General features: G+C 35.4%; 1 protein-coding gene across 2 annotated transcripts in view; it reads left to right on the top strand.

Moving 5' to 3' along the window:
• EFCAB11 (EF-hand calcium binding domain 11) overlaps positions 1–14404 on the top strand; it is a 64529-nt gene that overhangs the window by 2568 nt on the left and 47557 nt on the right. For both annotated transcript variants that reach the window (XM_087922084.1, XM_026712923.2), the window contains exons 2-5: positions 1981–2076; positions 5865–5910; positions 7848–7949; positions 8874–8964. In XM_087922084.1, the coding sequence (XP_087778210.1) occupies positions 1981–2076; positions 5865–5910; positions 7848–7949; positions 8874–8964 (335 nt within the window). The remainder of the gene's footprint in view (positions 1–1980; positions 2077–5864; positions 5911–7847; positions 7950–8873; positions 8965–14404) is intronic.

Below are 14404 nucleotides of genomic sequence, written 5' to 3'. Positions count from 1 at the left end.
ATACATTCATTATGCCTGAAAGATGGGGATTTTAAAAGTTTTATTCTAACCAGGTAGGAAGTTTGTTTATGGGTTGTACTAATGTTAGCATTAAAATTTCAATGGAAGATAGAATTAGATCTATTTTTCCTAGTTCTCTGGAATGTGATAATTGCTTTATGCTCACTTCCAAAAGCCTTATAATCTCTAATGTATTTGTAATTGATATCTAGAATTTAAAATAACAGCTTATTGGTTGTTCCTTTTTATCATTAATCAAAGATTCTGAAGTAGCTTTGGTGTGTTTTCAGAACCTGATAATTTGTTCATGTATTTCATTAACGGTTTTCTTCACAAAGTGGTTCTAGTGATCATCAGTAGACAATTTGTCATTTTTCTTTTCTCTTTGGGTTATTTTAAAGACATGTTGCTGCATGATTCTGTAACTAAAAGAGGCTGAGATCTTTATTTAATGAGAAATATAGTATTATTAGATTCATGTGTATTTTCTCTAATCTCTTTCATATACATTCAAAGAATATCAAAGTATTTCTGAACTGCATTAGTACTATTATCCAATTAAGGATTGTTTTGACATTTTCTTATTTTGTGACTATTTTAGCAGCTGCTGAAAAAAAATAGGTACATTTTTTGAGGAAAGATATTCAAATTGTGAGCATTATAAATTCTTTTTTATTGGTCTTAAATGGTTGGGATTGCCAAATTCACTGCATCATTAGCTTTATTAAAAATAGTCTCAAGTGTAGAAGACGAGAGTTAGAAAGGAAGTTCAAGAGAAGAGGCAGAAAAGAGGTGAACAGTTTGGCACTGGGCTGGCCAGTTATGTCATATGTACCTCTGTGTTGGGCCATTTGTTAAACATTCATAAGTAATTGTTTTACTGTGTCTAGATTATTGTATATCTGATAAAGGCATGATCTGTTTTTGACAAACCCATGTTGGCTTCTGATTATAACTTTGCTGTTTTGTTTTTTTTGCACTGCTTTTTTGCACACCCACAGTCATTTGGTTTCTCTGTTTGGATAAGGAAATATCTCTGAAACAATGACCTACAGAACAGGGGTTGTCTAATATAGTGGTCACCAACCAGTGGGCCGGAGTCCACTGGTGGTCTGTGAGAAAATTTTGGTGGTCCGCAGAGAAATGGCACCCCCCAAAGCAATTAATCCTGGCTGTGTGGGAACACAAGGCTGTGCCACCCAAATGACCCGCTTTTTCTGCTTTTGGCTGCATGCAAGGAAAGCAGCAAAAGTCTTTCTTTCTCTCCCCCAAACTCCAGCAGAAATGAGTCTTTGGGACCCTGCAAGGAATCTGCTCCAAGAGGCTGTGCCGGCGTGGCAAGTCTTGCAAAGACTCATTTCTGGCGGAGTTTGGGGGAGAGAAAGAAAGACTTCTGTTGCTTCTGCTGCTTTCCTTGCATGAAGCCAAAAGTCTCTCTCTCTCTTCCCCTGAGAACAGAGCTGGAGACGGTATCCTGCGATCCCAAATAAAGAATGATCGATCGGTAAGAAAATGGGGTGGGGAATTTTCCTGCAGACTTTTTTGGGGATTTTCCCAGGGTCTCTGGTCTGTGGGATTTAAAATTATGAGTTTGGTGGTCCCTGAGGTCCACAAAGTTCCTGATCTAATATATACATAGCATTATACATTACAGACAATATAATTTCAAATTTTAAGTTGGAGCTGTTTAAGTTTGCAAAACAGTGATAAAACTGTCTTGAAAACTAACCATTTACTTTACAAATAAATTAATTTAAAATTATGGTGAAATAACTATGTTGCTTTCATACACAAACATAAAGATAGAATTAGGAACAGCTTCTGAAGCAGTTACTAAGGCTGTAAAAAGACTTTGTTGATTTAAAAATTTTAACTCCATGTTATTGTATGTTCTGAAGCACATTTTGAAGGATTTTCACAGCTCTAATATACATCAAGATAAGTGAGCTTTTAAATTTCTAATATCTTTTTTTTTTTTAGGTTTTTGAGGCATGTGATGAAAACAACAAAGGATACCTAAACCGAGAAGACTATAAAGTTGCTATAGTGATGCTATTTGGCTATAAGCCCTCAAAGGTACCATTTATTTCATAGATTGAGGATTGGCTTATTGTTTCAATATCCTGAATACAAGACATTAAATAATCTCTATTAATATGAAGTTTTCAAAGAACATTTTTTTCAGAATTATTAAAAAATATAAAACATTTGGCTCTTGCTATCTTTTTGAGATATTGCAGATAAGTTTCTCACTTTCCCTTGTTCTAAGCTTCAGCCTCCAAAAGCTAGGGAGGTGTTCCCAGTAGCCCTTATTATAAGCTTTTTAGTAGGGAGAGAACACAAACTGGATACAGCACCACAAACAGTAAAGAGGCACTTCCCTGCTTCTCAAATGTGGTGGAAGCAATCTGGTTTACAGATCAAAAGGATTGTTTCTGTATCAAAAGTGCTTTTTTCAAAAGGTAATTTGACTCTTTTTTCTTGAGAAAAAAGAAGAAAACTACTGATGAAGCTTCTTGGATGAGAAGTGAAACGTCTTCTTTTTCCTTAAGAAAAAAACAATCCAGGTGCCTTTTGAAAAAGCACGTGTGAGACCTGGATGACTTAAAATCCCCATAGACCGACTGCTTCTATACTTTAAAATACCATTTAGCTTTACTGCAATATCATCTGTGGTAGAATCAGTTTTGTTTGGCTTTTATTCCACTGCTGTCACTATAAGTACACAGGATTTTTCCCTCTGTGTTAAATGAAAAGACAGTTATGCTGACAAATATATTACAGTGTTGAGTGCAAATATCAGTAATCATGAGACAAATTGTGATAAGAGAAAAATGTTCTTGCTGTGTGATTCGTATTCACTCCTGTATATAAATTTAAAAGACTAAACATCTGATCGTTTCAGCCAATGGGAAAATGTCTTAGACTACTATGTAAGCATTTGTCTTTTACTAGATTTAAAGTCCAATCTCAAGCTAGGTTATTTTCAATTACATTGACTAGACAACAGTGATTGAATTCTAATATTGGGATTCCCAACTGAATCCTAGTATTGTGTCATTCGTGAGCTGAGGACTAGTTTGGAGGAGTATTGAGATCGAAAGTAAAATTCATGGGGGGGGGGGAGGAGAAAGCAGAAATCACTCCCAAATTCAAAAAGTCAGTGAGAAGACCTGTGGTTTGGGACTAACTTAGGGTGGATCAAAATTCTGAGGAGATAATGCTAAAAGCTTCTATTGTAATAGATCTTAGCAAATCAAACCTCAGTGTATTAGTATAAACTACAGCAATAATCAAATAAAATACCCTGTTTCTCCAACAATACGGCCTCCCCCAATAGAAAGTCCCAGCATGCTTTATAGGCATGAAATGAAATTAAGCCCCTCCCCCCAAATTAAGGCCTATATTAAAACATGCGAAATGGGGGGAATGGTGGGGGGGCTTGCCGTTAGGAAGTACTTTTGTTGCACATCCGGATATGGTGCTGCCTGCATTGACCCCGATACAAAGTGCCCTACCAATGCCGAGGTCAACATCCAAGCCGTTGCCGCCCGCCCAAAGATGCAAGTGGGGGGGAATTAAGTCACCCCCCAAAAGACGGCCTAGCCATTTTTTCGGGGCTCAAAAAAAAAATAAGACCCGGCCTTATTATATGAAAAACACGGTAGGAGTAATTGGAGTTTTCATTTTTATTGAAACTATTTTTTTTTGATGTTAGAAGAGAATGACAACATAGATTTTAATGTTGATTTAATATTTATTCATTTAATATTTGTATTGTTTCACTTCAGCTCAAACACGGAACTTTTGCTGCTCTTGAGTTTATGTTGTTCTACTGTTTGAACGCCCATTGTCACTTCTGAATTATTTATTTACCATATTTTTTGCACTATAAGATGCTCCAGCCCATAAGACGCATCAAGATTTTGGGGAGGAAAACAAGAAAAAAAAAATCTGCCTCTGCCTCTGCCTCCTAGCAATTTGCCTCCTTGCGTCAAACAGCAAACAACCTGGTCAGCTACAGCACAGCCTGATATAGCATGAGCAGCTGATCGGCGGTTGGATCGGATGTCTGGAATACCGCTGATCACCTGTTCCCGGCTGCAGGGATCACCAGCACCTATCACCGCCTCCACATGCCCCATTTTTGGCCCATTCCAGGTGGCGGGAAACGAGACAAAAATGGGATACATGGAGGCTGAAAATGGGGCATATGGAGGCCGAAAACAGGAAACACGGAGGCGGTGATAGGCAGCATCAGTGATGGGCAGCGACAGTGGTGATGGGTGCCAATCAGCTGCCCATATTAAATCAGGATGTGCTAAAGGTGACCAGGCTGTTTGCTGAAAGGAGGCAAACTGCTGGGAAGCAGAGGCCGAAGGGTGGGGGCCGGTGGGTGGGCGGGACTTTGGCAACATTAGCTCTATAAGACGCACAGACATTTCTACCCACTTTTTGGGGGGGGGAGTGCATCTTATAGTGCAAAAAATACAGGTACTCAATTTGTATAATTGCCCATGCTGCCCATGTCAGGTCAGCATATATTGGACAATAATAACTCAGCAAAACACACAAGAAAACAAAATCCACAACAGAAATGTATATAGGCATAAAGTGTCAGGAAATGTCATCCAACAGGTCATATCACTCCCAGACCCAATTCTTCAGGGAAAAAACAGTCTTTAGTGTTTTTCTGAAAGATCAGCAGGGTTGGGGCCTAACAAATCCAAAGTTATTGTTTTAGAGGACAGGAGCAGCAATAGGGAAGAAACATCGCATAGATCCTACCTAACTAACGGAACCCAGAGTTAAAATATATGCTATTGTATAGCTATGATGTATAGCAAATAGTTGATTGCCCTCAAAGATTATAAGCCATGTTCAATGACATTTAGTAATGTTGCTAATAATTCAGTATTGTATGAGGAATTTGAATTACAGATTATATCTGAATTAATTTAGTTTGGTTCTTATGTTATTTTTGTTTGACACAGTGATTCTTAACCTGTGGTCGACAGACCCCTGGGGGGCTGTGATGTCATCATAGGAGGTCTGCGAAGGCTTGAAGAAATGTTATGATTTAAATCTTAAGTCTTGGTGATCTGTGGAGATATTTAAAGGGGGTCTGTGATGAAGAAAAGGTTGAGAACCACTAGTTTAGCATGCTAATTCCAACACCACTGATTTTTAAAACCACAGTTAAAACAGTTTGATTTAATATGTTGAATTGGCATTTATTTGATCATGACTAGATTAGGTTCATTTCATTTCAGTGGGTGCATTGAGCCTGGAAAAGTTTTAAACTTCATTTTAGTGATATCAGATTACTTCTTGAGAAAAACAATTTTAATTTTGATATTTGAAAAATTAATTCTCTTAGAGCAGGGGTGTCAAACTCGCGTCGTCAGGTCGTCATCATGTGACGTATCGCAACTTTCCCCCCCTTAAACTGGGCATGGGTGTGGCCAGGGTGTGACACATCTGGCCCATGGGCCACAAGTTTGACGGCCCTGACTTAGAATTTAATACAATGGCTTCTTAATCTACTCTTTAACGTATGTTATTAGCGACATTGTTACCAGTATTACTGCCCAGTTAAGTACTTTAAAATTTTATTCATTTTGGTTTTATAAATTTATGTGTTTGACTTTCCAATTAAAATCTACAGATGATTGATGATTTGATTGATCTTGCTCTTAATGTTGAGTTTTTACAGGATGATTGTGGGGAAAACAAGAAGTGGATCAAAAATTAAAGTGGAATAATTAGATAATTATGTATTTATCCTAATAATTCTGAAGAATTGGGTTATATGTGAGCATTTAAGGGATTTTTTGTTGATTATGCTATTTTTTCTATTTTAGGTAGAAGTGGACTCAGTTATGGCCTCTGTGAAACAAAATCCATTTGGTATTATATAAACATGAAAATCTCTTACTATGCACTGATGATAAGAGCTTAATCAAAAACTAGAGAGTTTAAAAGTTGATGTACTTATTTTGTTTTGAAACCCATTTTGGACATCAACTTGCAAATATTCATTTTGTTTATTTTTAGTTGTGATAATTTACATTAAAAATATGGAAGGTGGAGAAATTGCACATAGGTGCCTTTGTGCAATTACAGCTTCAGACTATGAGCCAAACCTAATATTGTTAAGCAACAGGAATTCTTGTCTTTATGCTGTTTCTATATTTCCCAGATCTGTTCAAGATTATTTTCTAGTGTCCTGAGCATACTGGGAAGAAGGCCCTGCAATAGTGAAGGGTAAATCTGCTCCATGAGTGGTTCTTTACTTCAGATTTCAATAAATTATTAAATTGATTTACAAATATTTAAGTGAAGAAAATAAAGAAGTAAGAAATTTGGGTTAAAATCAAATAAACAAACAAGTAAATGTGTGTTGGAAAAGAGCATGCAAAGCTGGGGGAGGGGCAGAGTTAAACACATCATTAGTTTAGAGTCCTTGCATTGACACAAGAGATCCAAGTCCAGTCTCCCCTTGAATTCTGTTGACCCTTACCTAATGCCAATTTACTGCTGACCGTTAGTTGATTAGATTCTTGTGTATAGGCTTGAATAAATCTTCTATGCTGCAACCTTAAAAATGGTCCTAATTATCTTTTGCCTAACGATAGTAATTAGCACAAAAAGCTCTTACTTATATATTTCTGCCCTATATTAAATTCATGAGATTAAAATATAGTTTAGCTAGCAAAATAATTTGTCTTTATCTAAGGTTCATTCTGAAATATCAGTCAGCTACAATTCATTTTAGCATTAGTTTACTTTCATAATAGAAAAATTGTTTAATATCCACAGTAATATTATAAATCCTGGAAATCAGAAGTATATTTGTAAATATGACCTTTCTATAAATTAATTGTGGGAATAACATTGCTAACAGTTTAGTGAAACAATAATCATATGTGATGGTTCTAATTGGCTGAAATAATACAGTATGGAAATGAAACTAATAGTTTTGGTTCAGAATTTTAAGATGGATAGATGGATGGATAACAGTTCAGTCCATATTTCTTGTGTGCTGCAAAATATATTTATGACTTCCTACTTTTAAGCTGAATTTATTAAAAGTGTCCACTAACCCACATTTTATTCAATTAAAGCTAATTTTTACATTTTATTTTATTTTATTTTGATTAAATCTTCCTACTAACTTTCACCTTCAGATTATTATAGGATTTTTGGTCCCATTTTTCTTGTAACATACCGGGGGTGGGGGGGCACTTAAGTTTTCTAGAAGGGAAGTGAGAGCTTGTAGTAACAACTTTGAGTCAATATATTCTTATCATTAGAAAAAGGAATCAATTTTCCTGTTTATGGTTAATTGTAATAACTAATTTTGGTTTGCTCACAAACCTTGCTACAATATATTAATGAGTAATTATTAATTTTATAAAAATGTTTGTTTAAATTAAGAATATCCATTCTATACTTGCATATTTTGTAATAAAGTTAGTTTGCATTGCTGTTATACATAGGTATCTGATAAATAGTATTCTTTAGCAAATATATGAAACACTTATTTTGGAAAAGCTACACATAGTCAATATATTAGTATTTAGTTTATCTAAATTTTTATATATATATATATTTATATTTCTATACATTGTGATGCATTAATCCTGTGTACACAATGGGGAATAAGTTGAAATGAATGTTTAGTTGCCTGAACCACACAATGGGCAGCAACTAAATTTTATAAATAAATAAAAAAATTCATGAAGAAGATTATGTAATCTACAGTCTATGTAGTTTGAATTTTATCCATTGAAAGAATAATTATTTACTTGGATACATGCCTAACCATAACCCTATTTTTTTAGGTTTATCACTTGAAGAATTTTTAAATCTTATGACTACAAAGAAGGTTGTACACTTTTACCATAGTGAAATAAGACGGTTATTCATGTCTTTTGACAGACAATGTAAGTTTTCCCACAACGTGGAATAACTTTATTTGAATATCTGATTGATAAAATGTTTTGCTATTATATTTTAATTATATCCTTTGTTCTATACAGGTTAGGGCAGCATAAAAATCTTTCTCCTTCTGTTATCAATATCATTACAAGGCAATTATTGAAGGCAAATGGCATTTTGGGCTTATTTGGGTGGGATTTAAAGCATTTACAGGTAATCTGTTCAAAGTTAATGGCATGGATCCAGGGCAATATACGACAGATCCTTGTAGATGTGGCAGTCGCAACACCTCCTTGATCACCTGATTGTGATTTGGGCACTAAGTGTCTCGCAATTATGACATCACAGCATACCACAATCACAAGATCATCATTTGTAACCTTCACTGCCTTCTGACAAGTAAAGTCAATAGGCAAACTGGGTAGCGGTCGCAAATGGTGATCATATGACCACAGGATTTACCTAATGATTGCTACTGGGACTACCACAACTGCTGTTATGTTGGCATGGTCACATGACATTGCATTTTACAACCACATTGCTTAGCTGCAGAGTTTCTTGTCCCAATTACCACCATTAAGCAAGGACTACTTGTTCTATCTTGTGGACAGATTGGACATAATTCTCTCTAGTCTGATTTTTCAAGACACTATATTTGCCTTTAGTTAATGAGCCAGATGCTTCAGAGTTTACCAAGGTTAGAAATAATATTATCCAATTAAAATATAAAATCAGAAGGACTGTGAGAGCACTTTTTTTGATTAACAAATGTTATTAAAAAACCATAAGCTTACATTATTTTTTTCCAAAATATTATGAAGCTTTTCATTTCTTGTGGACCAATAATTTCAGTTTTCAGTCTTGGTTTATGAATGTACATCTAAGTATCTTTCAACCTGTATTCCCTTTTCTGTTTTATTTTCAACAAGGTAGAGGATTTTTATCATTTGAAGATTTCAAAAAAGCTTTCAGTATTGTTGCACCAAAGTTACCAGAAAGGATCATTGTTGAAGCTTTCAGGTAGGATGAATTGAATTATTTGAGATGCTCTGTAAAATTGCATGGTCTGGTCTGGTCTATTGCAGGCATTGTATAGTACTTTCCCACAAAGTAATCAGATCTCTGTATTCTGTCCCTGCTCTCTTCCCAGCATGCACTTGCATATATTTTATCCTCCTCTCTTATTTTCTCTATTACCCTATTACAAATAGTTTCCAAAGAGATCAAGAAGATGTTGGGTGCAAGAAGTGCAGTCAAATAACTTTAGCAAAAGGTAATGGGGGGCTTTGGCAATGCTCTGGAAGTTGTCTGACAAGCTGTCACTGCAGTAACTTCAAAATCTATGCAACACTTTCAACAACATTACAGATGCTTCCTGTCTCCTGATAGATAACTTTCTTGCAGATTTTATTCCATCATAATTTAAAAACACAAATAAGCTATGGGTGGAGTTAGACATCTGTTAGGCATCCCATATTATATAGGATGTGATGAGGGAGGGATTCCTTGTTTTAATTCATTTTTCAGAATTCCAATGAATTGGGCAGTTCCCCAGACACACACAAGGCAGAGTTGGCTACTTACAAGCTAATGGTTTAATTATAAAATGATTCAGTGGCTTTTCCACAGCCTTACTATATGAAATTCTCTATTTCAGTTTTATGTGACCTGTAAACATGCTTTGTCAAAACACAGTGTTTCTTTAAACAATTTTCTGTAAACAATTGTTTAATTTCATTCAAGAACAGCAGGGTTGTAGATGATGTGTATAGGTAAACATAAGTTTTAATATGTACATTGATCTTGACAGTGCATGTGGAACAGCAAAATGGATTTAAATTGACAATATATCAGTTGAACCATGTGGTGGTGCTAAATAGCTTTTTAAAGAGAATCAGTGGAAGAAATGTAAATTATTTCACAATGCGGTACTTATCTTAGATTTTTTTAGATACTGCTTTTTAAAATTAAATTCTTATTTTTTTCATATTAACAATGACATTAACAACAACTTAGTATACAGGTAATGCTATAACTTGTGAGAAGTAAATCTTCATTGCCATAGTTCATCAAATATATTTAGTCATTATAACAATGTCAATTCACTTCAGGTTTTCTTTAGTCTACCTCTTGATACAGGTTCTAAACACATATCAAAACTGTCACTGTAAAATGAAGCAAAAACCGCAACACTGGAATGGTACACAAATTCCAAACTCTTTAACTTTCTTTAACTGATAGAAGTCCATAACATACTTTGTTTCAGTACCTGCTTGCTGGCCTCCAATAGTCATAATGATTTTGCAAACAAAATTTGTGCAGGATTCTAGTGATCTGTTCATGCATTATTCCTGTCGGGAATAATTGAAATCATTGAGGCAGGTCTTCCAAGTGTTGAAATTTTGCATTGGACCAACAAAATCCACAGGTTTCAGTTTATATCCCTATTCAAATTTGTATTGTATAATCAATTTACTGTAAATAGTGTTAAGAACTCAAGTGTACCTCTGATCTGTGTCCATGGTTCTTGAGCTCTCTGAGTACATGGAATTCCCTGGTTGCGTATCTTTCCAAAACATCATGATGTACTTTTCTCACCTCTGGTCCATGGAATAAGGGTAATTGCTACCACAACCATCAATGTTCTTCCAGTGAGGAAACAGGCTGTAAGAAGTTGTATCTCTCCAAGTTATTTACGAGTAGTCCTTATTACTGACTGCTCATTCAGTGACCATTCAAAGTACAGTGGCACTGAAAAAGGCTGGTCCTCAAGCTTGGGGCCCTTGCAGTGTCTCTGAGGTCATGTCATCATGATCTGAGTGTCTGATAACCGGCATGCGTTTACAATGCCCACAACATGTTGTGCTCACGTGATCACTATTTCTCACAGTCAGCAAATGCAGTCAGTAGGGAAGCTGGCAGGAAGTTACAAATTGTGGTCCTGTGACATTGCACTTAACTGCAGTGATCTATTTTAACAACTGCACTTGGAACTGATGCATTAATTTAAGGAACTCACTTGCTGTTTCACTTTACAACCATGTGTTTTAGTAACAGAATTGCCTGTCTCAATTGCTACTTCCTTCCCTTTGGCTAGCTTACAATAAACGCCAAGATACCTTTCCAGTCAGCATCTTTCTTCTCTTTGTGCTTGCCATAAGACATAAGTGGAGAGGATTAGTAGCAATATATAAATATTTGATTTCTCTTCTGTATTTTAGTAATCACAAGTATCTTGATTCCTGTAAAAGAAGCCAAGATTTTTCTTTTAATATTTGCAAAATAGAGCCAAACAAACGGTGCAAATGAGGGATGGAGTCCCTAAGCTGCAGATAAATAAGTGGCTGGACTTGGCACATTATGTGTCCTTGTTCTCAGGCAGATATAATGGCACTGGCTTCTACCCCTCTTGCTCAATGGCAGGTATGCATATGCACCTTAACTAGTGGTTCTCAACTTTTTCTTCATCATGGATCTCCTTTAAATACCTTTGTGGCCACGGACCATGGCCATGGACTACCAAGGCTTAACTCAAGATTTAAATTGTAAGATTTCTTCAAGTCTTTGCGGAGTCCCTGTAAATACATCACGGGCCCCCCAGGGGCCTGCAGACCACAGGTTGAGAACCACTATTCTAGAGTGTTTGTTTTAACAGCACAACAAGGATATATGCCTTGCAAACTAGGAAGAGCTCTTTCTCCTGTTCAGCAAAGATTTCTTCCACTGTTATCACATTAAATGAGCTGGTCTAAGCAATTCCATCCTAAGTATAGCAGCAAAGTATGCATGCTAACCTAGAAAAACGAACCGTTGCACTCAGTAGGAATTTGGGTGGAGTAAGCATTCATGGTTTTATGCTTGATGAGCCTAGCACAAATGTCCCATCTTCCTATGTTCAGCTATTTCATCCTTCAGTTCATCTCTGTCTTGTTTGTTTTCTTTTCTAATTCAGCTTCCTTTTCTCAACTCATTACAGTCTTTTCTGCACCTTCTTTTAATAAAAGATGGTGTGTGTCTATGTATATATAAATGTGTGTGTGTGTGTGTGTGTATACTGTGTGTATATATGTATGTAAGGGGAAATAGTTTATATGTGAATATGCGCCTGAGCAATAAACAAAATTTACATATGATAGGCAATTAATTTAAATATTTTCTGTAAATATTTTACAGAAAATTTACATATTTAAATTAACATTAATATTTTCCTTTTTTCAGAAAGCTCTCTTGCATGTATGCTGGGTGATAGACAAATACCTGAGTATGAGTATGTTTCTTGTAGATACTTACAGCTGGAAGATAGCAATCCTAAATTGACAAAATAGGAAAACTAAGCATTATATACAGTATAGTATATTTTCTTTTGAGGCATCAGAATTTCATTTTTTAATATGTGCCAGTGTGTTCACAGAAAAAAAGTGGCAATAAAGGTTATTTTATCTTAAACAAAGAAAAAACACACAATACACACACATTCTATCTTAAAGTTCTTCTTATTTAACCAGTTTTAAAATTCCGGCTGTCTTTTGTGTAAATAACATTTGCAGAAGCAGATTTTTGGTATTACTAGTCCTTTTTTTTAATCCATTGAAGTAAACTTATGTTTTGGCATTCATGATGAGTAACAAACTTGCACTGATGATGTTACCTAGTTTGGGTAATGAAATATCTGCAAGAAAACAACCCGAGAAAGCACCAAGGACCCCTCAATAATGAATTCCTTTCTTTAAAAACTATGTACTTGGGTACTTTGTAAGAACCTAAGTTTCACACCGTAACAATTCCTATGTATGCCGCATATGCCATGAAGCAAATGCAGATTGTTAGCTATTGCTGCTTTTGTGGGGATTTTTGATCCGGATATGCAAGATAACATTTGAACAGAAGCTATTTTGTTTCTCATTTTAAGTTAACATGCTTAGATGAATAGAATCACACACTTGGAGGCACATTGTCTTTATCTGTTCCCATTCAAAATGACCTGAAATTAGATAAAAAATATGAAAATAATCAGATTTTGTGTGGATACCTTCAGCGAAGATCTTGTGCTGTCTATGAAATTTTTATTTAGGCATATACTGCAGAGTGAATATGAAACATTAATCTTCCTATGGCTAGTTGCCATGGGAACGTGGTACACAGTGCAATGTAATTCCAGTTCTGGTGATTTCTGCAGCAGCTTTTCAATGATCTTCTTTCTTAAGCAATATTCACATAGCTTAATCTTTGCAAAATAATCTCTAATGGCTTACATATTTCACCTATGTGCTGATTTATTGCATATTGTTTTAATTTAATGCGTGTTTTTAAAGTATTGCATAATTCTTGTATTTTATACTTATTCTGTAGAATTGAAATGTATTTTAATAGGCCAAAGTTCATCTGTGCCCCAAATAAAATATAAAATATTTTAAAATATTCTCATTCCTTACTATGAAAAGAATTATTTGTCGCTGCAAAATTTGGCTCACATTAATCTTTAGAATTCCAGATAAAAAGTCTTTCCCTATTCCTGTAAGGAAGTACAACAGACAAGAAGCTGGGAAATAGGGAAGCTTTTTCTGCTTTTTTTCTAGAAAACAATATAAGGGGGATTACATATATCCAGTCAATTTCAAACCGTGTATTGATTTTAGTTCATTTTGTTATTGCAGTGTGTGCAGTGCGTTCAGTGCAAAATGCAGTGTGTGCAATTTATTCACATCATTAGAAGGCTTCATACATTTTAAAAATATTAAATATGATTTTAGTCATGTAACAATTATATTAATTGAATTTACTTTTAGATATTTTCAAAGCTTTATTTTGATGTTCCTTTATGTTTTCAAAGTTTTTTTGAGTCAAAAGTAGATCCACTGACTTCTCTATAAATAGTCAAAAGCAGATAAGCCCCTCCCCCCCCCATACCCCAAAACTTAGGTATTGAATCTTTTGTCCTTTGGTTTATGTGACTTTGGTTTATGTGACTGAATTCATTCAAAATATACAGGTAGTCCCTGACCATGTTTTATCAAACTCAAGTTTCAACCTTGCCTCTCCAGCCTGTTATTTACAGTTACTTGTAACAGGGCCTTCTGGTTGGAACAAAATAGGATAGATGGGAGTTGAATGGTTCCGATTTCAATTTTTGGTTCCGAATTTTAATACTTAGGTATTGAATCTTTTGTCTTTTGGTTTATGAAATGCATCTTGGTTTTTCAATAGACAGTGGTACTGCATTACTTGTCCTCATCTGTATCAGAACGATTGTGGCCTAATATTCTAGATCAGGGGTGTCCAACCTTGGCAACTTTAAGACTTGTGGACTTCAACTCCCAGAATTCCTCAGCCAGCCTTTGCTGGCTGAGGAATTCTGGGAGTTGAAGTCCACAAGTCTTAAAGTTGCCAAGGTTGGACACCCCTGTTCTAGATAAAAGCCTTCTATTACAAGTTTGCCAGGGTTTATCTTTTATTCAAAATA

Source organism: Pseudonaja textilis, chromosome 1 (assembly GCF_049901715.1).
Source record: "Pseudonaja textilis isolate UNSWEBS1 chromosome 1, rPseTex1.2, whole genome shotgun sequence".
NCBI lineage: Eukaryota > Metazoa > Chordata > Lepidosauria > Squamata > Elapidae > Pseudonaja > Pseudonaja textilis.
The sequence above is the reverse complement of the archived record's forward strand: the minus strand, read 5'-3'. Positions and strand labels throughout refer to the sequence as shown.